Raw genomic sequence first — 26450 nt, forward strand, 5'->3', positions numbered from 1 at the left:
ACACAGTCAACAAGACTAAAATTACATTAAAACTGTTATTACATATTTTAAAATGTTTACTTACAAAAAATAATAACACATTAAGAAAAAAAAATGTGTGGTTCTGTCACCTGACTGTGGACTAGTGACTTGAAGTTGTATTCATCGGTATATATTACAAACACATTAATGTACCTACCATTTGCCCTGATACCCAAATATGATGTCAAAGTTATATCGGAATAGAGTAGGTGGAGTGAGAGAATAAGAGGAAAATTTGTTAAACAAAAATTAAATTACTTACTAATTATTAACCTTATAACAAAGCAGAACAATGACAGTGGCAAAACTTTCCTGTACGACTAGTCATTTACAATACTTAGTACCTATGTTGTATGAGATTTAAACTAATTATTTTATATTCATCAAAGGATTAACCTCTACCACTATTTCTGCCATAGTCATAACACGCAAATTCGCGCAGGATAGAATAGTCACGGGCTTTAATGACTTTGGAAATATTCCTAAGCATTTTCCATTTTGTATTTAATATTGTAAGTAGGTATTGCGGTGGTAAGCTGTAGTAAATTATGATATAGTATTCTCGATTATGTGATTTTTGTAAGTAGCTAATTAAGGAGCAGGGGGCCGATTTTTAAAATGCGACCGCTCGATTTCGTGTATTTCGTTCAGTAATATCTCCACTACTAGGCATGTCAATTCTACTAATAGAATTGAAAACGAGTGGTAAATACCACTAGATTCCTAATTTCTATCGCTCGTATTTCAAAAATCAGCATTTCGCTGTTTTCCACCCATTTTCGAGTGACAAAATCGAGCGATCGAAATTCAAAAATCGGTCCCCAGGTTAAAGATAGTCTAGTATTAAATACCAGGGATGTTGCGAATATCCGCATCCGCAACCGCGGAACTTCCGCATTATTTTCAACATTAATGCGGATGCGGATGTGGAACAGGTCGGTACAGGAACCTCTTAGCATCGGCGTAAGTGCTAGACTGCTAGGTAGTCATTAGCCAAAAAACCTATTAGAAATGAGCAGTCAAGCGTGAATGGGACTTAATGTACGGAACCCTTGGTACGCGGGTCCGACTCGCACTTGGACCGGTTTTGTGAAATAAAAATTACTAAAATGTAATATTTGACGTTTTTTATGTACCTATCTTGACATCCGCATCCGCCTTTCCATCCGCGTGAGCCTTTAAAAATCCACATTCAAAAAATCGGCATCCGCAACATCCCCCAATACCATCAACGGTAAAGTTTAGTTGAGTACTCTCTGTGTAACGACTATGACCGTGTAAAATGTAAATCATTAGGTTCCCATTAGCAACTGTACCGCTTCTGCAGGATATATTACCTACATTTCAGATTGCTACTGCTTAGCTGTTTCCAATTAAAATGCTAAATAATTGTAATGGATATTTTATGCGTAGGTAATGGGTATTTTGTGTGATACAATGAGTGTATGCAGGGGGGGTCACCTTTCTCTGCAGCTGACTGTACAATCTGTACATTAACGTTCCCATGCCAGTTACCACAGACACAAATTTAATGTGATAGAATGTAAGCCAAACTAAAATAAACTTTCACGCAACTGCTCGGAAAAGTGACAATATAGTCGTGTTCTCTGTTCGTAGTCTCTGTTATTTAGATACCGGATTTTGCTTTTTATCGGCTACGCTCGTATCTCGTAGCAAGCGCGTACTGAATGTGTGAAACTCCAAATTTTCAATCACATATAACGCAAGAACCAGATTGTTTTAAAACGCTACCTACTACAGCTTTGTGACAGGATAGGTACCTCAACACTGTGTGATTTGTTTATTATTTGTATGTATTGGTGCGATTACAATTAGGAAAAACCGGCCAAGAGCATATAGGGCCATGCTCAGTGTAGGGTTTAGTAGTTACCATTATGTCAGAACAGACCAAACGGGGGCTATTAGTAAGTATCGTGTACATTACAAGCATAAGGGAGTACCTTCGCAGCGCTTTGTACGTCTTTTTACCAAGAAGACTTTGTAATAATTCAAAAACGGCTGGACAGATCATGTTGGTTCGTTACGTAAATACGAGTATACGTTAGAATTCCAGGCTACATACAAAAAATGGCTGCATTGGGTATTTTGACCACGTTGAATCAAAAAGTACTGTCGGCTTTCCACTTACGAAACATGTATGATATCATGCTATGACATAACTCATCGGAAAGGTAATCGGGGTCCACTGAATTTTACAATGTATTATGTCTATGACTATTAATTTGCAACCCTATTGATCATACCTACAATTATTTTTCTTCATACCAACTGAGAAAGGTTCTCTTTATTCTTTGAAATCACACTTTGCAATCCTTCACGTTAGTTTGTAAAATGGCCTAACACGCTCGACTTGGAATCAGCTGCTCTTTTTGCAGCTGCAGCTGTTATTTTTTTTTAAAGATCCAACGCATAATTAAACAACAATAGAATCTTAAATAGAGGTAAAGAGCCAATTACAGAAACTTGTGGTTTTGAAGTTATTATCTACCTCTTTTTTGGAGACTGATGATTTTGCTGAAATCATTGAAAGCGCAAAAAAATTACTTTGCAAATCATGACCACTTCATGCACATATACTATGATACCCATGATAAATATTTAACAACGCATAACTGTCATAACACTCATAGCCACTTCAGGTGGTCTACTCACTTTTTCAATGACAAAAATACCAAATTAGTTTTATAAATTTATAATGCATGTACTTAGTTTAGTTAGTATTTTTATGTCACTATATTAAATTGTAATTAAAAAATGCCAAGTTGTTGAGCTTTTAGTCCACTACGGGAACGTAATAAAAATAAGCTTCGATACGAGTGCGTTTTTTTACTCAAATAAATTTAAAAGTTAGCTTAAACTGAATAGTAGATGGTTAACAAAAAGTGAACGGATTTTTTGATTTTTTCCATTTTGATTATTCTTATAAAATGTAGAGTGGTGTTCTAATAGTTAAATGTGATAGTCAGATGGAGAAAAGGTTAATGGCACAGACAAGACATCCTCTAGACTGAGCATAGTAACGCTACCCCCTCTGCCACTATGTACGGTAGTTTTACTCCATCTTCGAGTCAAAGTGTCAGAATCCCGTGCCGTGATTGGTGCGTGTCTTTGAACGGACCAATCACGGCACGGGATTCACTCACCTCGTCCCCCCGCAACCCCGTATTTTTGGCAGCATCGGTTTAATGAAATAATTGCTCTAAACTCCGTCTAGAGGATTCCTAGTCTATGGTTAATGGAAACATTGAATTATAAATTTGATTTCTAGTTTGTATTGTTTTATTCCTAATCTAACGTCTCTTCGTTTCATCAATAGTCCTCCTAATCTGCTATAAAGACAAATACATAAAGTGCCTGGATTAACCAAACACATTACGTCATTATCGCGAATTAGCACCTTCCTAGGAATATAAGAAATGGCACACATATAAAAATTAATAAACCGCAAGCAATCACATACTGTTACGCAGTTAAAGAGTCAGTATAAGCTAACTTTGCACCGACATAAATAGAACAAAGTGAGGTATTGTCATTATAAACGTCATATTTTCATATACATTTGACATTGCCACACTTTCACGTTGAAAATTCCATGCAGAGTCAGCTAGCTGCGACTCTATTAGTTAAAATAAATATTATAAGTATTTCCATTACGCTGTAAGATCGTTTTTCCCAACAACTCATATTTGGGCGTTTTCTAAAATAAATATTGAGAACCCGATTCTCTCAGATCCTGGTGTTTTTGAGTTCTTTCAACTCAGAATCACTAGCATATTCAATCCTGGTGATAAAAAAAAATTGTCCCAAAATTTTGTATGAAAATTGTACATTCCACTACGTCACGTTACATACAAGTGAAAAATTTTCTCATACTAAAAACGTGACGTAATGGAATGGACATTTTGGGACATCTTTTTTTAATGGTAGGATGGAGAGTTCTGTCGATTCTGAGTAGAATGAGCCCAAGAATGTCCAGATTTGAAAGAATCGGGTTTTCGATATTTATTTTAGAAAAAGCCCATTTACAGGGTGTAACAAAAATAGTGATACCTGTCAGGGTATAATCATTATCGTTTACTGATTAGAAACAAGTTATTGCCAATTTGTTTTGTGACACTTGTATTGCTTACTGTGCTCTCCTTGCAGGTCTGTTACGCAAAGCGTAAACTCGATGTGTTTCTGTCGAAATTTTCGACGCAAAGAAAACTTCCAATACAATTTCCTAATCGGTTATTCCCCTTGCTTTATACATTTTAACTTAAATGAGAGTGTTTGTGTAAATATTACTATTTAAATATAATAACAAAATCCTAATAAAACGATAGTCGTATAAATCTAAATACAAACAATTATTGAAAATCCAAAATAAGTTGTAACAAGGTGTGCCTGGTATAACGGCTATAAGCTTTGCGAGGAAAGAACACGACCACTATGAAATGCGACATATTTTTTATGGAACGAAAACTATTTGACACATGATTGTCTATTGAAGTCTCAGTATAAAATATATACTTATTTTATTAATCGCCTACGGCATGCTTTCACTCATACGTGCGTATCGGGCATCAATAACTTTGAAATTACACATAGATTAGGTAATCGAATTGTCGAATTGGCGAAGCTTTACATTCAAGTAAAAATTGTTGAACTAAACAATTGTTTAAATTAATTAATTTAATAACAAATAGCTTCGTTGTCGCATGTTTGATATATTAAAGTTTAGTTTATGTTCTTTTATGCGCTGTAAGAAGTAGGTGCTGTTAGTACTAATTATGATGCATGATCGCAAGCGATTTTTAGGGCTCATATTACATCATGTTCAAATGAGTACGTGTAATGGTCTCTATTACTTTGCGGAATACGTAAGCAGTACACATTGAAAGAGGTGTGAAGTCACGTGACTGTTTTTGGGTATCTTATTATGTAATTTAATAACTTTATAAAATTCCCATGGGTGATCATTTTTAAGTTGAGTACGGTACATCTGCTATTGAACATATTTCAAGACAGATAGAGTATCTGTCATATTTCACATATTATGAAATAGGGACGACCCATTAGATATCAATAACATTTTTGGAAATGCATATATCAACTACGCTTTTCTCATCAGTATAAAAAAAATACATTTACACTTCAAATTCTAGTTTTACAGATGTCCGATATACCAAACTCGCATTACATAAAATTTTAGGTTTTTGACAATCTGGTACATCCATATACGTTATAAAAAATGTAGTTCGGTAATATTAAGGAAAGCAGATTGACTATCACTTCAATTTATGTCCCTTGAGATTGAGGTTTTAACATTTCAATTACAGTAGATTCCAGAATGAAAAAAAAAATATTTTAGCAGTTTGAGAAAACATTTTGTGAGTGAAACATTAATTCGGTAAAATTATAAACGAGAAAATATACAGGGACCACCTAACACCCAAACATAAACGTCCAAAATTTTTTTTTAGATTCCTCACTATCATATACCCCATGTATGTTAGCCGATTTTTCGTAGTTTTCGAGTTATGAATTTATGAACTTTTAACTTTTGTTAAGAAATTCCCGGGCGAACCAATACCATGACTCGGTACTTAATATCAGTAAACACACTCACCCCCGAACGTTATTCATTCTGGAATCCACTGTAGCCAATTTCCCAGACAGTGAACCTATTCAACTTTACATTAAATTATGATAATAATATAATATACGTAGGTCACTATGAAAGCAAAAAAATGTATTAATATAACCTTAATTAGAGAGTAATAAATACTATGGTACTTTATAAGCGCGACGTTAAATAACAAAAATTAAAGTGTCACTTGGACGACGACAATGCTAAATGCGTAAACGGCGATGATCACTTCGTGAACAACTCGACTGGTCGTCTGGGTGACACCTTCTGTACATTTCAGGGCGAGAAACAATATTTGTTTTAATACTTAATTATAAATGCCCTTTTGAACGAACTTTACACATATCGTTAACATCACAGAACGAAGCTACGGCTAAGCATATTATCCTGGGGTCAACTACGGACGCGTAGGTCGAGCCGTCCCCGCGGCTATGTACAAAATTTGTAGAAGCAAAATAAATACTTGTAGTTCGCGGACGGGCGAAGCAGTTCGTCGGGGGACCGGAGGAGGCGGTCGGCGATTCGAGGACGGCTTCCGCGGAGGCAGCGGCGGCGGCGACGGTGACTCTAGGCCGCGCAACAGCGGGGGCGGAGCTCAAATAGCCGCGTGCGGGTCGCGGGCGCAGGGGCCGGCCGGCGTGAGCGGCGACACCGTGGCGGCCGGCGTGTCGGGCGCGTCGAGCGCGGTCGGCGACCAGGGCGAGGTGGGCGACACGGGCGACGCGGGCGCGGCGGAGGGCAGGGGCGCGGACGGCGACCCCGCTACCACGTCCACCGCGGGTTCTTCGTCGCCGCTCTCGGGGCCCGCTACCACCTCTACCTCACCCTCCACGTTCTCTCGGGACTCCTCTTCTTCCTCTTCATCTTCAGGGTACAGTTGGTAAGCTCTGTTAACAAAAAAAAACCTAATTGGTTTGTTTGGACGCAAAGAACGGCTAGTCGTCTTGAGTTGTCGTAGGCTGTAGCTAATCTTCATGCTTCAAGTGAGGGTTACATACCCCTTGCGCCAAGGCCCTTACCGTATGAGTCATATGGTTATAAAGTATGGCGTCCAAATGGTTAAGCGCATTGTTTTATTTTATATTTGAATGAATTCACATCCTTACTTTTCGAGCGTTTTCCGAGCCGAATTGCTTCTTTCTAGGAAATATCCGCTGGATGTTTCATTGGATGTACCCGGTGGTGACCACGTGCCATACGACCCGTATCCTCCAGGTCCATATTTCTGTACAAAAATACAAACAATCTTTTTATATGCTCTGTAATAGTTAAACAGAAATTACTACTGAAATACATTTTGTGTTGTAACTGTTGTACTTTGTTAAAATAATAAGGTCCAACCTTGTTCAAAAGAACAATGCTACAAACATCGGATACAGAGGTTTTCATGCAAATATTCTTGAATACACTGACATATACCTATCTAAGGACGGGTCTTAAGCTTTGGATTCCTCCGAAAACGGTGCCGTAATATGACGGCCGTCATATAGCGGCCGCAAAAGACGGCCGTCTTTACGGTGACGACATGTGGAAAGTACCACGGCGTCATAACACACCGTCAGCCACCAAAGTCAAAGCGGCAAATTTGAAAAATGTAGGCGCGAAGGGATAACGTCCCATAGAACATTTGAATTTCGCGCCTTTTCCTACTGACAAGATTTGCTTGATCATCTATAATTTACTTGGAGGATGAAATATCATCAGAAGAGGAAAATAATCGTAGTACGGAATCATTTATTCAAATCTCGTGTCATTTATTCAAAATGGCGTCACCGCTATCTAATAAAACCACAGACCTGTCATTGTCGCGCTCGCGCTTGACAGACAGCTGAAGTGTGCGAAAGGGAAGCCATCACGTATATGAACATCGCATGAGTGCGAAAGAGTCAGACTACAAATGAGAAAACGTGACCATTTTTGAGTTTGACGACGGCCGCGGACGGCCAAGAGCGTATCACCGTAATTTTCAATTTGAAAAATATACACAAATTCGGAAGAAAACTATTTGATAAACTAATACAATGAAGATAGTGTCTTGTAGTGTACCGGATTTCAGTGTCACGGGGCCAAATAAACCTAGCAAATATTCATTTCAGAGGAATAATGATATTCCGAGCGAAATTTTCTTAACGATATTTTGTCAAATTAACAGCATAAAAAGTGTAAGAAGCCGGTTTATACAGTTGATTATAAGTTTTTCTTCCTTTGTGTGCTAATATTTTATCATATTACTCAATAATTTAAAATATTTTGCGTAAAAACATAAACTGTTACTTTACGCTAGGGCTTGACAAAATGTTCAGATGACAGTATCGATAACTTGTCGGTATATTAATAGCTACCTATGTAATCATTTCTTCACAAGACATATTGGGTGGATCAACTATTTCTTGTTGTTATTCTGTCCGGTCACCCAAGAGACAATAGTAGCATAGTTTGTTAGAAGACATTGTCCACCACCTTCTTCTGACACGCTTGGTAGACGACCCTCAATGGAAAGGGTTTATAAGTTTCACAATAAAGCGTGTTTGGAGAATTTAAATGCCTAAAAATCAGGTTTTAAAGTGACCCAGGGGAACGTAACCATGGCAACGAGTGACAAGAAAAAGTTGATTCTCCCAATTAAGATATTAACCTTTATAACCGACTTCAAATAATGATTGCTATACCTTTTTGAAGGTGCAGATGTTTAGCAGTAAATTTAAACTTCACTTTCCAACACAGTAAGAGTTAGACTAAGATAAGGCTGTAACGATTTTGATAGCACACGCAGTGCAGGTGTTATTTTATACATCATAATGTCGTAGAATTTTAACGTTTTAAATAACAAATTTGAAAAAGTAGTCGATAAAGCAATCAAACACCGACAGATTATTAATATGTTATAACATGACATCACTATTTTTGATCTCACATAGACAATTTACGCACACACTTGCATTTCATTTTTGGTCGCACTTTTGAAGATTGACAGTTGTTCTTGTCTATTCTAATTCTATGAATAAAACGTTCACGAAACTATCGACACCGTCATGACGGCCGTCATCTTACGTTACGTTGACAATCAACGTAACGTAACGCCGTCTAGGAAACCGCGCCATCTTGTTTACATAGACAATGTTCTAGTGACGTCATTCAACGCTATATAGCGGCCGTAATATGACGGCACCGTTTTCGGAGGAATCCAAAGCTTTACGGAACTAAGAATGGTGCTACGACTAGTAGTAACTAACAGTACATACAAAAAAAATATGTACATAGTTCGCTTTGCACTTTAAAATTCCAAAAATACGTAATTTTTTTAAATATTCAACAAATCCGGATTCATACAAAAAATAAGTGAAATGCAGTTAGTACTAACGCGGTCTAGTTCGTCCTGCAGCCAGGCGAGCAGCTGCCGCCAGCGCCGGCGCGCCTCCGGCTGCGCGTGCACGGCTCGCACGGCGCTGGGCGCGCGGCACATCACGCCCACCACCAGCTTCACGCACGCGTACGCGCGCTTCTGGTAATGCCCCCGCGCGCGCGAAGCCGTCTCCAGTAGCCCAGGCCGCTCTTCAGAAACGCCCTTTACGATAACATATTTCACAATATAAGGTTTTTTCACAATACATATGGTGCTGCTTTACCGCACTATTCGATTCGATTATACACACAACATAAATATCAAATTTTATACATAATTAGAAAAATTATATTTGTTCCTGTATAGTGTATACTATTTCAATTGTAAAACTTATCGATTTTCCCATTTTTTACATAAATTTACGAAGTATTTTAATTTATAATAATTATTAAATTTGTTTTAAGACGGAATGTCGGAAAATTAGGAAAAACCCGGAAGTTGATGATTTTAGTATGTGATTTTGGACAGATTTTTCGGCGATTGTAATTATTTTATATTTAAAAACTTTATCATAGGAATATCACAAATAGTGTACCTTTCTAATGCAGTAAGATTTTTCCTGTATCTCTGTTAATGATATATTTAAAATACATATATGTATAAGATTTAGCCTATTATGCAAATTCTAACTGATTTCGCAGTGAACAACGATGATTTTTTTTTCTAGTTTTCCTAGAATCAGCAAACCGTTATGTGATACATACTTGTGTCGATTAGAGATAAACGATCACGTAAATTAAAGATGCTCAATGTACGGCATAGGTAAAACGATAGATTTCATAAAATATTAATTATAGGAATGTAGTGAGGTTGACTGCGACACTTTCCAATTCAAATCTAACTGACGGTTCCACTCAGGATGCCATCTCATTTCGGGCTGTCCTCAAAATCAGCCAGGAACCAATCCATTAAAGAAGCTGTTCAGGTCATTCATATAAAAGTCACTGTGTCGCAGTCAAACACACTCAAGCATAGACTATTTCAATACTTGACATTCCATCAAACGCAACCGTCATAAATTCATAATAGACGGTCTCCGACACGGCCATTCTGACCTTTCACACGTCCTCGTGGGAAGAGTACTATGCAAGTCAAAACTCTACAGGAACAACAAGTCCACTCGGCTATCCTGATCACAATCATAGGTCCAAACAGACTTTACTTAAGTTCGCTCAATCAAGTTCAATCGAATTTTGTTTAGGAATATAAGAATTTCAAAGCCGCAAAGTTCAAGTGCAATTGCAAGTGCAAGTTCGCAATAACCTTATTTGCTTAGATCTTTATTATCTGCAGAAATGGAACAGGTTGTTAGACTAGTCGTATTCTGTACATCCATAATTGCGTAACCCGCAATCTGCATCATTGGCTAACCACCAATGAAAAACCACAGTACTCATTGCGTAACCCGCAATCTGCATCATTGGCTAAACCACCAATGAAAAACCACAACTCATTGCGTAACCCGCAATCTTGTCGATTAGAGATAAACGATCACATAAATTAAAGATGCTCAATGTACGGCATAGGTAAAACGATAGATTTCATAAAATATTAATTATAGGAATGTAGTGAGGTTGACTGCGACACTTTTCAATTCAAATCTAACTGACGGTTCCACTCAGGATGCCATCTCATTTCGGGCTGTCCTCAAAATCAGCCAGGAACCAATCTATTAAAGAAGCTGTTCAGGTCATTCATATAAAAGTCACTGTGTCGCAGTCAAACACACTCAAGCATAGACTATTTCAATACTTGACATTCCATCAAACGCAACCGTGATAAATTCATAATAGACGGTCTCCGACACTTGCATATTTAAAATTCATTAAAAAAATGCTTTTAATGGTTAAAAGGCCATTGTACTGTAAAACGTTGTACGATACACGTGCGAATAGAAGATTCGCGACTCGTGTCGATTTAAAACACTCCCTTCTGTCGTGTTTTAATTTATCGCCACTCGTTGCGAATTTCCTACTTTCCGCACTTGTATCGTAAATAACCATTTTCTGTTTGTTAGTGTTACAGAGCGTCTTTTTACAGCTATTATATAAAACGAAAAGCAATAATAGTGTCAAGACATTACCTTGATGACATTGTGTATGCGGTGCTGCTGCCAGCTGTCCTCCATGAGCAGCAGCGCGGTGAGCGCGTCCGAGTGGCGGCGCAGTTCGTGGCAGTACGCGTACGCCATCTGCCACAGCAGCTCGGCCAGCGCCATGCGCGACCAGCCCGCGTGCTCCCAGCACAGAAACTGCAGCAGTCGTATGCTCTCCTCGCACACGCAACACTCTTCTGTCAGTTTCTTCATGTAAGTCCTGGATTAAACAAATGCACTAAATACGGCCGCAATATATTATTACTTATTTTCTTGATACCTTCATCGGGCACAGTAACATTATACGGTTATCTCGCTGATATTCGTTTCAGCACGGCTAGCACATGATTACCCGCGGGATAGCTCGCGCCGCGAGAGACGGCAGTCGCCCGTCACAAATTTCTATCTCTATCTGTCAATTCCTCGATTTTGGCAGCACGAGTTCGCACATCGAGAAAAGAGTTCCACGAGAGAGAGCCATCCCGCGCGCGACTTAGCCAATGTGGCCATTTATACATGGAACAAACTTTTCATTCGTGGCAACACTGAATCGGTAAAATAATAATCGGATAAGTAATGAATAGTCAGCCTTAGAAACGGAGCGTCCCTAGTCACGATAACTTTGTCTCTTTCTCGCAGTATGAAGAATAAGAAATAGCAAATATTATTTTTAAGTCGAAAATGTCAGTGTCAATACTGTCAATCAAAATTTGATTCGCTTTGTCGTTACAAGTTGGGATATATTATTATAATTATCTAAAGATTACCTACCTAATCATTAAAATACAACTCCTTACGAATAATTGGCGTTTTGTTAAAAGTTTTGGCTAACAAAATACCATCTTTACGAAGAAGTCAAGTTGTAAGTACGTACACAATTCAATCTTCATAAAGCTCTTTTCCGTTGTCTTTTGCAAAAAAATTACATTCCTTTTAAATCTTATTTACAGACTAAATATCTTATGCTAATCCCCGACATATCTCCCTTATGGCTTCGAAGATAGATTGAATGATAATCATGCACAAGCCTGTCATCAAACACGGAGGTATTCTCTACACCTAAGCATGCTGCTGCTAACCGCAGCCCTCCTGCCATCACGGAGGACATAGAAGGGCTCAAATAATGTGACTTTTAAATAAATACTACCAAAAACTTTAAATGATTTTATTTACTTTGACCTTTTTGAGATAGGTACTCAGATTTAAGTACGATTCGTCGGAGTCGGAGCGCATTTCACATTTGTATGCCCAAAGCCGCTCGGATGGCTCCGGACGGATTCTATCGCTTCTGCCACACATTATGTAATAGGTACACTGAAAAAGCACTCCGGCGCGGCCCAACTCTAGCCGGTCGGTGGGAATCGTAACTTAAGGATTAGGCTAGTACCAACTCGTACACTACAAAGTAAGTATTACGGCTGTGGTCTTCTGTGAGGTGGAGGTTGAGTTGAGCTGCCAGATTCATTATTTGCATTCTTTGTGGAATGATGTTTCACAAAATTTCGTCTAAATCGGTTCGGCGGATTAAGCGTCAAGAGGTAGCATATAGTCAGCAGCAATAGTTGCTAAGCGGGCGAGGTGTTCAAAATTACTTTGACGCGCTCTTATTCCCTTAACAATAAAGTCGCGTCAAGATCATTTTGAACACCTCGCCCGCTTAGCAACTATTGCTGCTGACTGTACATAGGTACATATTTACTTTTGCATTTACTTATTATAAGTAAGGTTGATCGCAATATTCAGGTCGGGATTGTGTTGTTTATATCCCGCAATGAATGGAAACACCTAAGGAGTGACATAATATAGGTTGTCAACAATAATTGCATGTAAAAATACGCGTGTAAGTAAATATAACGGGTTAGCACTGATTGATAGCACGTAATTGTTTCGCGGATTAGCAATGTACTATTTTTGTATCAATTATTTATGTTTCTATTAATTATCCCCCAGTCAATTCGCCACCAAAGGTTTGCTTTGTTGATGAGGTCGTGGTCGTACAATCTTAGGCTTAGATTTTTTTCTGTCGGATTTTCGTTTAACTTAAGAGAACAAACAAGTCATTGTGAAAAAATATAATCATTTTGATATTAATGGCATGATCATGAAACTCAAGATTCAAATTATACTTAAACAAAAAAGTGTTGTAGTATGAAATAAATATAAAATATGGAAAATTATCTTTCTTTTAGAACAAAAGTCAACAAAACTTCGACCAAATGCGCTTGTCGCGACCCTCTAGCCTCGAAGACAATTTCTCTCATTTTGACGTTCAAACGCGGGACATTTTGTCTCCCATAGTACACTCGTGCTACGATTTTTGAGAGTATCCCGCGTGGAACTGTCAAACGACAAAATTATGTCGCTTTGACATTTGTCCGCGAGACAGCGGGTTGTCGCGCGGTTCTTATGCTACCGATTCGCGAGAGAGCTCTATGTCGCGGCATTTTCTCGCCTGTCGACTGTCGCGCCCATCATGTGCTAGCCGTGCAGGTAGCGACTAAATGACAGCACAAATATACGTTTCAGCTTTTGACTTTGCCACACGCAGTATATCTTATAAAACAAAGTGCGCGTCTGTCTGTGTGAATGTTTCTTCGCGATAAACTCAAAAACAAAGGTTAATGGCGCCATCGCTCGAAATGATTGCATCATACCTTTGGCCTATTGTCGAGTAGATGGAGTTAATTTGAATATTTAACAAATTAACACATATCAGGGAAATAATAGGGATCAAAGTCAAATGGCGTTCTAACAATTTTAATCTTCTATCGAAAGATGGCACTCAATTTTACTTTGGCAATCCACCTATTTCAAATTCTTTTTGCCCATATGATCCTACTAGTTTATAGTAAGTACTATTTTTGTTGAATCGTAGAAAAAGTATTGTATACAATAGAGATATAATCAAGCTTTTCAATCTCGTGCTTAAAAACGCCACTCAGCAAGCTTCGTGGCCTTAACAGAGTAGGTACTCGACTGAAGAGCTCTCCATGATATTATAATTGTATGATTGTATAAAATATTATCATTTTCCTTTCATCTTATAATATGTATAAAAGTATTTAATCATAATTTGAACTTTTATTAGTAATTAGCTTGTCCGCTTTACATCTACTCCTAATGTAAATACGATATATGTTAAGATAAAAAAACCGACTCCATACCCAGTCCTGTTATAGAGTATGTCAGCAGCGGGGGCGGAGAGGAGTGGCCTGTGCACGTTGGAGGCGGCGGTGACGGTGGGCGGCGGGTCGCAGAAGGGGTTCGGCAGCGGGGGCGCGCCCTCCGCCACGTATGCCGACTGGCAGCGCGCGCTCACGTCGCAACACCGCACCAGCAGTGACACAAGCTAAAGAACACACCACAAAAGGGGGTTTAATTCTGACAGTTATGAATTCGCGCCTTCGGGTATCGTGATCCATTAAATTCATCATCATACCATACCATAGGTACTCTACCCAAAGTATATTACTTAATTTACCTGGTGTATCTTGGCTGATTCCGGATATTGGTATTTTCCCAGTGACGATGAAGAATCGTCCATGCATACGGACAAAACAATGTCCAGTATTCGTAACTGAAAAATAAACAAGTATTCATTGAGGTTAATTAAACCGTCAAAATGATCATACATACTCAGTAAATGACTCAAAGTCTATTTTTTTATTCGGTAGACAAAAATGACATTTCATATTATGAAATATATGTAGTAGAAGCAGATGTCAATAATTTTGAGCATAATATGCTTAATTTCTTACACTAATTAACAGGCAATTCATTATTTTTTTCATTTCCACCCTCCTTTTCACCCTCTTTAGGGATGACTTCCGACTTAAAAACTATCCTATGTCTTTCCCCGGGACTCAAACTATCTGTATGCCAAATTTAAACTAAATCCGTTCAGCGGTTTAAGCGTGAAGAGGTAACAGACAGACACACTTTCGCATTTATGATACATAATTAGCATGGAGTAAAAATTTGCAGTATAGTGAAATTATGATGTTACCCGTAAAAGCTGATGGCGCTCGTTGATACCGAGCACGGAATAGGCGTGGAACAGATTGAAGAGCAGGGGCAGGTGGCGGTGTGCCTGCGAGTCGGCGTGGTGCGGCGCGGCCAGCGCGCGCGCCGCCGTCAGCACCTGGTCCGAGAGCGACGTCACCTCGTCACGCGACGCCCAAGACCCGTAGCCGCTGTTCACTGCACAATCACCAATAATGTTCTAATAAACTTACTTATAGTTTGTCAAAGGTCTGTTTGATTTCAAACATACACAGAATCATACTATCTTTGTCTTACACTAGTACTAGCACCCAAAAGAAAAGGATGAGTATAGTTTTTTTTGTTCCTATTTACTGACAAGATTTGGTTGACCCAGTATAAATATTCTTACGACACATGGCTTAGCTTAAAACCTCACCTGACCTTTAAGCCCGTCACAGACGGAGCGATAATATATCGGCAGATCCCGTAAGATACCGACAGATATCTTAGAGTATCGCTAGGCTCCACACACGCCAAAGATACCAAAATATATGTATATCGCTCTCTGTCTACCTCATATTTCAGCCGACATGGGGCATCGTTGCTCTCTGGCTGAACTCGCAAATTTGAGAGGTGGCGTTTCCGAAATATCTTTATTTATTTATTTATGGTTTACCAACATCGATACATTAAAAACGTACTAGCTAATACATGTAAGGAGTGGTGTCACAATCACTTACACTGTCTTACAGGTAAACACCGCATGCAAAACATATACAAGTAAACAACTATAAAAATACCTAAATATAAACTTATTATCTAATTATTTATGTATAAGAAATATCAACCAATATCAAGAAATGTCATAGTGCATATCCGCCGTGTCACAGCAACCATTTGCAATTTTACATAACCTGCATATTGGAGAGTTAGTGCCTGAACCTGATCTTCTGAGCGGGGCGTAAAGAGAGGTGATAGCTTTACGGGGGAAACGAGATGGAGTACGAAAGTTCAGCAATGTCAGTAGTTGTGGACAATTATTTTGTGGTTCACTAACTTGTACAAAAAAGTTGCATCTAAGAGCGTCCGTCGGTCTTCTAGGGAATCCATCTTGAAATATTGCAGTTTCCTTTGATAGGATATTGATCTTTTAGCCATAACACGTGCCGGAAAAGCTAAGTGACGAGTGAACCTTTTTTGAATACGCTCTAACCGTAGTGAGTGAGTAGCATAATGCGGCCGCCAGACAACGCTGCTATATTCCAAAATACTCCTCACCAGACTATTATATAGTAATATTTTTGTTGCGCTGCGCCTAAATGATCTAGTGTTTCCTATGACGAAGCCCAGTCTTAGATGCTCTCTTGACAATATTTTCTATGTGGGGGATAAACGTTAACTTGTTGTCGAAAAGAACTCCAAGATCGCGAGTGTTCTCAACTTCGTTTAGTTTGCATCCGTCTATATGGTAGTCTGACTGTGTTCCATTTTGTTTTCGGGTGAATTTCATATGGATGCATTTTTGTGCATAAGGTTATGCTTACACCAACTACAGAGTCTTATAATATCGCTTTGAACTAAGGCTCCGTTGTGTTAATAACGCGTGCGAACTTAAGGTCATCTTCATACATATAAACCGTAGTGGTAGAAGCATTCAGTTACGTCATTAATAAATAAGTTGAAAAGGATAGGACCTAAATGCGATCCTTTACGTACGCCAGATGTTATATTATGGTAAGACGATTGGTATATAGCCATTTACTACCACATAGAAAATCCTTTCAGTTAAATAAGACTGCAACCACTGTAACATATTGCCTGATATACCGTATGCTGATAATTTGTACATTAGTATTGAGTGAGAGACTTTATCAAAAGCTTTACTGAAACTTCTTTAATTTCACGCATGTCACGCATCCGTACTTTTTTTTAAATTCGTAGAAGTCCCTATTTTTATGTCACTCGAGATTAAATGTCGTGCGGTTTACGTAAAAAACATACTGAATTGACGTTTCGTATCGATAACTGTTTTAATATCTATAGATGCTAGAATAGAGACCCACTGGAGTTTTGACAACTATTCCAAATTTAAACTCATAACCTTACAAAAATCGATACTGTAATAACTAATAACATTATCCAAAGCAAGATAACTTCTGAACCTAGGGCATTTTGGCAACACGTGAGCAGCCTAAAATCCAAAGGAGGATTTGAACCGCAGGTGAATCATGAGGGAAAGATGCACGAAGGGGTTGAAGCAGCCCAGGCCTTTTTTCAAGCGTTTTTCTTCCGTCTGAACCTCTCCTCGACTATGAAAACATCATCCGTAACGACCCAACACGTAATTCAAACTATATAAACTTATATGGGATATCCCTTGCTGATCTAAAAATTGGTATAGCTCATTTAAAACCTCGTAGTTCCCCTGGCCCTGATGGCATCCCTGCATTTGTTATTAAGGGGTGTATGGAATGGCTAACTGGGCCATTACTTCACATTTTCAACTTGGTTCTTAGTTCTGGAGAGTATCCGTGTCAATGGAAGATTACACGAGTGCGTCCCATCCCAAAATCGAGTGAAACGTCCGAGGTCGAGAATTACCGCCCTATAGCCATTCTATCTTCAATTGCAAAAGTGTTTGAGTCAATCGTAAATAGACTCCTCGCTTCTCAAGTAAAACCTTACCTTTGCGATTCTCAGCACGGTTTCAGGCCTAAGCGATCTGTCGAAACGAATCTATTAACTCTGGTTGACTCGGTCTCTGAGCATTTAGATAAGGGAATACAAGTTGAAGTGCTGTACTTTGACTATAAGAAGGCTTTCGATCGCGTGGATAACGATATACTGTTGAGCAAGCTATGTAGCGTTGGCTTCTCACCGAAGCTGCTCCGGTTATTCGCCAGTTATCTGCGCCATCGACAGCAGTACGTGCAGCACGGATGCTTCGTATCAAAACCCTACCACACACGTTCCGGAGTCAGTCAGGGTTCGATTTTAGGTCCGTTTCTCTTTGGCTTAATGATAACTGACCTGGCTGCAGTCCCTAAGCATGCCAGATGTTTATTATATGCTGACGACCTAAAGCTCATTTATGGGGTGCAGCAGTTATCCGACTGCGCGTCTTTGCAGGAGGATATTAATCGCCTTCATCAGTGGAGCATTAACAACAAGCTCCTTTTCAACAAATCAAAGTGCTCCGTGATGACTTTTAGCCGTGCCAATAGTCCCATATTCGCTCAATATCTGCTAGGTCCTGATCCCATAAGTCGTGTCGAGTCTATACGCGACTTGGGTGTCATCCTCGACACGCAGCTCAACTTTCATGAGCATATGAAAGCGTTGGCTAAGAATTGCTATCGGAGGTTAGGGTTTGTAGTTCGGAATGCGCAAGACTTCGATGACGTCAGGGCTATTAAATTAGTGTATACTGCGTTAGTCCGGAGTAAACTTGAAGCCGCATCGGTCATTTGGAACCCGCATGAGGACAAGTACGTCTTGCTTCTGGAAAAAATCCAGAAAGCCTTTCTGCGGTTCTTATATAAAAAGATTCACGGTTATTATCCATATTTGTACCCATCAAAGTTCCTGCTTGGCGTTTTAGGATTTAATTCCTTAGAGGTAAGGCGTAACTACGCGCTTTTGACTACTGCATGTAATGTCTTACGGGGGAACTCGGACTGCCCTGAACTGGTTGCACAGCTCGTACGCCTGTTCGTTCCATCTATGGCTAAGGCCCAATTTAATTTTCGACCACGTAGTCGTCACCTATTAGCTGTGCCTAAAACACGCACTACGTCCCATGGCAAATCACCACTTGTCCGCGCCCTACAATATATTAACGCGCTCCTCGCATCAGCACCGGAATGTGATGTATTTGCAAGTAGTTGGATGGATCTGTGTAAAGAATGTATGAAGTTCTGTGAGGCGATGGATAAGCGTGAATCTTCTGTCTTTTATTAGTTTTGATTTCTGACATTTTGTTCTGTTTTTCCTTTCTAGACTGTATCATGTACCTTGTTTGTATAATACTGTCTATTATAAATTTCATAGCGTATTAGTCCGCCGTAATGCTGTGTAAATTTTATGAATTAATTAAAAAAAAACATTGAAGTACAGATTTTACCTACTACCACAGACAAGAAAGTTCTCTTAGTGAAATTGGTTGTAATAATGCTGGTTATTTCCTACGGTTTCTGCCGCATTTTTGAAGCACTAATGATATGTGTTAAACTAAAATTTCATACGTGGGGTTCCTAGGTTACTTTACTGTAACATTCTATATCTACTGACATTAGACACTGACAGTACGTAAGTGTGCGTGAATGAAGATATTGCAATACTGTTGCAGTTTTTAGAAATTTTTGATGAAATGAGCCTACTGTTGAGTGTAAATTATTTCGATGTAGACGTATTCTTTTTTATTGTTTGCGCGGATATCAACACGTCATAGGAAAATGTGCGAGTTATGGAAAAAATAGTGATAATTCGCAAATTGGGAACAATCACGCCATCTTTTGGTGGCCATTCGGCAGCCCAAGACATCCGCCTTAAGAAACATGAAAATAATTTTAAGCTTGAATAAAAACTGTGTGAAGGTCTTTTTCACATTAGGACTTATCCACCTTTGGAAATAAAAATGCTATTGTAATAAATTTTATTGCTGTTTACTATAAAAAAGGGCGGATAAACGATAAGTAAGACCTTTGTGACAGAACTTATGACCTGACCTAACCTCATATTACAGCATTCACTTACCCGGTGGGTCTTGGATTGAGAAGTGAGCCAGAAGCACAATTATTTTCATGAAAACTACTCTTACTTCAGCAGATGGACACGACAGTAAGTAGTCGCATAATCTGAAATCGACAAAATGTATTGCATAATATCGTATAACCTAAAGATATAATTCTTATAATTATTTGAATGAGTACAATGTATACGAGACAAGGCATTTGGCGAAGTGGAAACGCTGATGAAGACCACCATGACCGACAAAATACAGATGTAAGTTGCATCAAAAGTGGATTGAAGAAGTTTCAAGTTAGGGTACTTCAACGTACGGTGTCACTAGTTGGTCGCAGATGCCTAGTTGGTCGATTATATGGACTTGACATAACTACGAGCATCTTACCTGTGCGGATGCTTGAAGAGATCTGTCGCAAACCACGACCTGACCACTTGGGAACATCGTAGGTGCTGACATAATATGTCGTGCCTGGAAATAGTTTTTTTTTACAAGGGGGCAAAAGTTTTTGTTTAGGTTGCGTTTCCACCAAAGCTGTGTGAGGTAGCTGAGCGGTGTGAGGATGCGTAGCGTGCATGTGGAACGATGTGAATGTTTCCACCAGAGATTTACGAGGTAGCTGAGAGATGAGAAGATGTGTAGCGGGCTCTATTCAAATAAACGAGCGGGGTGCGGTGAGGCTACGCTGCCAGCTTTTTAATATTTTTCACTCGCATCCGTACCTCGGAACACATTACTTGCAACACATCCCTCGCTCACATCCTTCACTGGTTTTGTATGTACCTTGCACCGCTGAGCTGTTTCTACTTGACTAGACTAAAGCAGTGCTGAGGAGGGGGTAAATGAAGTGTTCCTATTGGTTCATGACAAACACATCCCTCGCTAAGCACCCTCGGACAGCTTTGGTAGAAACGCAGCCTAAACCTCTCGTGCTAAAAATTCAATTCACGAGATCAAATCCTTATTGAGTGGGATTAAATATTTATCATTAAAAATATAAAAAATCCGCACTCCGGGAGTGCCGACCGAAGTGAAAACGTGTGTATTTTTTGATATTGACCATCCCTCAATTCACACATATATGAAAGGTCACAGCAATCCTACCAGCCGATATAAGGAAACAACTCAACATTTGTATTATCTTACTTTGCCACTCTTGTCGATCAAATGCAACTTTCTCATCAGTTTTTGAAGAACAAATAGAGTGGTGAAAGCATATATTACTCTTATAAGATTTATAATAAAAGCACGCCTTATATTTAACTATAGCGACCCTCCCCGGTTTACACAAAACCTTAACAAATGATGCGCCTAAACCTTCCTCAAGAATCACTCTATTGAACCGTGAAAACCTCATGAAAATCCGTCGAGTAGTTTTTGAGTTTATCGCGAACATACGAGGGGTGTTCAAAATATTCTCGGTATGAGAATGAAAACAAACAAGTACGAAAAGTTTGATATTTTTATTTTTCAATATACTCCCCCCCTATGTTCATACACTTAAAAGATCGATCAATTATTTTTTTTAATCCTGCATAAAAATATTTTTTATCTTTGGTGTAAAAATGCTCCTCCACTGCCGCCTTCAATGCTTCATCATCGGAAAATTTATTTCCACGCAGATCCTTTTTAAGATTGGGGAACAAAAAGAAGTCGCTGGGGGCTAAGTCCGGACTATACGGTGGGTGAGTAACAGTTTCAAACCCACATTCAACAATAGCTGCCTTGGCAATATGAGCAGTATGGACGGGGGCGTTGTCATGCAGAAGCATAACACCTTTGGTTAACTTACCTCGCCTCTTTTCTTTGATTGCATCCTTTAATTGACGTAGAATGTTAGCGTAGTACTGTCCTGTGATATTTACACCTTTTTCTTTATAATCGATCAGTAATACTCCTTCAAAATCCCAAAATATCGTGGCCATGACCTTGCCAGCTGAAGGGATGACCTTGAACTTCTTGGGATGAGCTGAACCCTTAATGTGCCACTACATGGACTCTTGTTTACTCTCTGGGTTATAATGATGAACCCAGGTTTCATCTCCAGTAACTATTCTTTGCAGCACCTCATCAGGATTTTCACCGCACAGGTCAATAAAATCGGAACAACAAGCTACACGCATGTCTTTTTGAAGCCGAGTCAGCATTCGCGGAACCCATCTTGCACTTACTTTTGACATATTAAGATGGTCATGGATAATATCATGTACGGTACCAATAGAGAGATTGGTTACTTGTGCTATAGATTTTACCTTCACTCGACCATCTTCCAATATAAGTTTTTCCACTTTATCAATATTTTCTTGTGAAGTAGCTACTACAGGCCGGCCAGGTCTAGGGTCGTCTTCAACACTCTCCCTTCCACGTTTAAACTCGCTTGACCACTTTTGAATGGTAGATAAAGAAGGAGCAGACTCACGGTAAACACAATCCATTTCCTCTTTTATGGTTTTTTGATTTTTACCCTGTTTTGTCAAGAATTTTATCACGCATCGATGTTCTAATTTAGTTAACATTGTCAATTCCCACATGATGTTCATGTTTGTTCAGCAATTGCAGAAAAACAAAAGAACATCTCGGTTCGAATTATACTTTTTTTTAATGTCAATGAATAAACCTTAGCGGCCAGTAACGAAAGAAATTTTAGAAGAGGTTGTAAGATATCAATACCGAGAATATTTTGAACGCCCCTCGTACAGACAATTGGGGCGGGGGACTTTGTTTTATAAGGTGTATATATAACTCAAATTTTGCAACAAAAAAAACATCTTACCAATCTGACGCAGGCCCTCGAAGAGTCTTCTTTGTGTGAAACCCAACTTGGAACAAGAACTTTGTTGCTAGCTGTACTGTAAGCATCGACATCTCTTCGTGTTCTGGGCCCTACAATCATTAAAATAATATTAATAACCTCACCAGCAATTAAATCAAAAAGTTTTTTCTAAATAAACAACCAAATTTACGTACCTAATACAGTACAGGCTTACATAATCGATTATGACATTTTTTACACATCGATTTCGGCGTCTTTTAAAGTAGTTTATAATTACTAGATAAGTACGTAAATATTAATACACACCCAAATAGCATTTGTTGTGCCAGGCGGCACTTGTAACCTCAAGAAGCACAGCTTTTTCATAAAGTTGAAATGCTCCAAACTAAATTGGTCTTGATTGTGAGAAAAAGCAATATTGCTACGACGGACTGACAACCAGATAGGTCGAGGAATTGTACTTTCCCTGAAAAAAAAAATTGATACATATTTTTTATTGAAATAAAAGTGTAAGGCCTGAGTGGACGCTCGAGTTGGGTGTGCAGCGGGGCGGAGCGTGCGGCGTGCATGTTAAACAAATGCAAACGTACGGCAAACAATACGGCGCCCTTACACTAAGTTCCTTCTTCAGCTTACTGTAGAATTTGTCCAATGGGGTTGGCCGGTCGAAGTATTTAGCAGATGGCGTCATCATAGCTTGCCCTGTTAATACCTAGAATTGTCAAATTTTTGTTTTTTTTAATGCCCTGGATGCCAGCGCAGTCAAATCTCATAGAAAAAGGATGATCTATGATGGCGTCATCTTTGACAGTTGCCAACCCCATTGTTTCAGAACGAGTCATTGATGGTAAAATATATGTAAAGTCTAAGAAAACGTCCTTGTATCAAAATTGTACACTTTTTTCCGTGTTACGGCCCTCTTATTGGTCATGCAAGACTCGCAAAAGTCAACTCGCAGATTTGGGGCCAGTTGCACCAAACCATCGGCAGGCCTATGGAACTCTCCGCGCGAGCTCGGTTTTATACCTACGAATCCGTTCCCGTTCACGGTAGAAAAGCAAGCCAGTTGGTTGCCACGCGCGCTCACGCACGCACGTCGCGTTGCCGCGCGCTCGAATATGCTAAAATGTATGCGAAAGAAATGTCTTGAACCAATGAACAAATAACACTACTTGTAGTGTGGATGAATGCAGAAACAACAAAACTAATAAAAAATACCGTTTTTGCTCTTCCGATAGATAGGAAAAGTAGGTAGACATTCTCAATACAAGTACTTTTGGTTTTATTTTTACGATAGTTTCAATTGTGGTTGCAAGCTACAAGCTACTTAGGTGGTATTGAATTATTGATTCATTGCGCGGTTTATAAAACGGCGTAAACACTGCGTTTACTGTAGGGAGATATGACCTTTTAAAATGTCTCGCAGTCACTCGTCGGAATCAAACGCATAAACGGAATATTGTAATTACTTATTGCAACTTATCTTGCTCATGGTTATTTTACGCTATACTTTTATATGACCAGTTCTAATGTTAGTTTGACAATTAAAACTTATATTTGTACCTACCTAAGTAGGTAGGTATCTTATATTAGTAAATCATTTCTAAGCGTCGGCAACTAGGGCATGCAGTACCGGTCCCAGTACCAAGAATTTCATTTCCCGGTTCTGGGCATGGCCAGAACCGGGATTCCCGGTTCTTCCCGGTTCTCAAGGCACCTTTTGATTACTTTTAAGAAATTGTTTGTGTTAGCGTACAATCTTTATGAATGACTTATTTTTATATAACTAATTGCATAAGAATTAATAAATGACTTATTTTATTATAAACAAACACTTAATTGGCGTTACAACCTATTTTACGAAATTAACCGGCACACTTTGCCTCCGCCTGGGCCGAGCCACACGGCCGTAGCGTAGTCGATGCACTCAGCACTATGACGGCACCGCCTGCCTGCACGAACGTCTACTTTACTAGGTTACTTTGTCGGGTTATTTGGGTCCCCCGTTTCATAGCACCATTATTAAATGTTATATAATGTCTCGAGCTAAAGTACTAAAACATTACTACTATTGAAATGGGAATAAATAGTCATATCATGAGAACCGGGAAGTACCGGTACCGGGTCTTCAGTACCGGTTCTTTTGACACTATAAAATTCCCGGGAATTCCCGGGAGCATGCCCTATCGGCAACCCTAGCGTTGCGCCGGTGCGCGGCGGCGCGTTGAAGGTCATTCCATTGTATTTTAGTGTAGGTATGAAAACGGTAGGTATTTGAGTTTTCTTTGAGAGATAAGTATCTGTTCGTAAGAACTATTATATAATCTGTGCCATCGGTTACCGTTAAAGCGCTCGCTAAATTCTATTGTATGAGAAGTTTCATAGTTCTCCGCTGAGTGGCTGGTGCAACTGCCCTTAATAATGTTGCCCTAGGGAGTTTTACTTTTCAAGTATTTTTAGCTGTTACCCAATGGGAATTGAGGACATGATTTCAAAAATGTCGTATCCTTTAACCTTAATTTTGGTTCATTCAAAGATACCTCAAGCAGTCAATGTACATGTTTATGGTTCCGATTCAGGCCACAAGATGGCAGACCCTCCAACGCGCACGGTCCGTATTGATCGCCTTTCCTTTCTAATAGTAAACTACTCGTCAAAATTTAATTCCTATATTATTACATTTTAATTGAAATTTTCGGATTATGATTTTTAATTTAAGTTTCGCTCTCAACACCCCCAAACCCATAAAAAAATCTGTACATGCTATGGTCTGGTGAAATATAGCCTTGTTTTTTTGTCGTTCATACTTGAGCAATACTCCTTGCCAGTAAAATAAATGAATATGTACCTTCTACTAAAACAGTTTAAAAATGTACATTGTACTTACTTGAAATTCATATTTCTCATTGAGTGCACAAGACTAGTATTTTCAATGGTGTCTTTTCTCGTGTAGAATAGTATGTATGCATTCCACCATCTCTTTTGGCGTTTATAAGAGACCCTCTTTAACATCGGATCAAACATCTGGAACAATGTAAGAGATTACCACTTCACGCGTAAGGCACACGTGCACATGCGAAGCCCTATAATATCCTCAATCATTGATACACATATAACAAGTAACATAACTATCGCATACGTATGTTAAGTAATAAGAATAAATTTTCAAATCAGTCAATGCGCTAATTCTTCAAATTAGGTTGCCAAGCGGATGCCATGGCTCCTCAGAATGCAATAGGGAACACGTTAAATAAGGAATGAATATATATACTAAGTCGGTTAATGAGGAAATAAGTCATTAGCAAAAATATTAACAATTCGCTAAGCTAAATCTGCACAGACTTTGAAGTGACAAAGCGCCACTATAACACTATCAAATATAAATTATAACCCCCTTATTCATAAACGTTTACTAAAGTTGACAAGCCGATAATAATCGTTTGTCCCTGTCCGACGTATTGGTAAGTATATAGAAAATTAACATTGTTGTTTTATCATTTTGGCCAATTGACGTCATGACTCATGGCATAATGTAGCCGACGATGAGTTTTATCTTACACTACAGCACATACTTTGGACAGGATCTTGTGTGATAGATTCGCGCGGCTAGCAAATGTTTTCCGAAAATCTGCAGGGTATTTTTCGACCACCAATTTTTCTGATATTTGATTGAGCTGGTTGTTTGCATATCGACACAGAGAAATGACAACATGTATGGGCAATAAGGTCGTGTATACATATTTTTGACACTTTGTCCTTGCTAATATTTAATATCTT

At 39.0% G+C, this 26450-nt stretch overlaps 1 protein-coding gene across 3 annotated transcripts in view; it reads right to left on the bottom strand.

Moving 5' to 3' along the window:
- Window positions 1-5703: 5703 nt before the first annotated feature.
- The window catches only part of LOC134661407 (probable ubiquitin carboxyl-terminal hydrolase FAF-X), a 49293-nt gene continuing 28546 nt past the window's right edge, over window positions 5704-26450 (bottom strand). For 2 of the 3 annotated variants that reach the window (XM_063517477.1, XM_063517478.1), the window contains 12 exons: window positions 25561-25697; window positions 22980-23139; window positions 22674-22783; window positions 20288-20371; window positions 19912-20012; window positions 15179-15372; window positions 14654-14749; window positions 14337-14521; window positions 11161-11392; window positions 9036-9239; window positions 6781-6899; window positions 5704-6561 (listed from right to left, as the gene is read on the bottom strand). In XM_063517477.1, coding sequence (XP_063373547.1) covers window positions 6270-6561; window positions 6781-6899; window positions 9036-9239; window positions 11161-11392; window positions 14337-14521; window positions 14654-14749; window positions 15179-15372; window positions 19912-20012; window positions 20288-20371; window positions 22674-22783; window positions 22980-23139; window positions 25561-25697 — 1914 coding nt within the window. In that variant the 3' untranslated portion in view covers window positions 5704-6269. The remainder of the gene's footprint in view (window positions 6562-6780; window positions 6900-9035; window positions 9240-11160; window positions 11393-14336; window positions 14522-14653; window positions 14750-15178; window positions 15373-19911; window positions 20013-20287; window positions 20372-22673; window positions 22784-22979; window positions 23140-25560; window positions 25698-26450) is intronic. The other variant, XM_063517479.1, reaches the window with a different exon arrangement.

Source organism: Cydia amplana, chromosome Z (genome assembly GCF_948474715.1).
Source record: "Cydia amplana chromosome Z, ilCydAmpl1.1, whole genome shotgun sequence".
NCBI classification, from domain to species: domain Eukaryota; kingdom Metazoa; phylum Arthropoda; class Insecta; order Lepidoptera; family Tortricidae; genus Cydia; species Cydia amplana.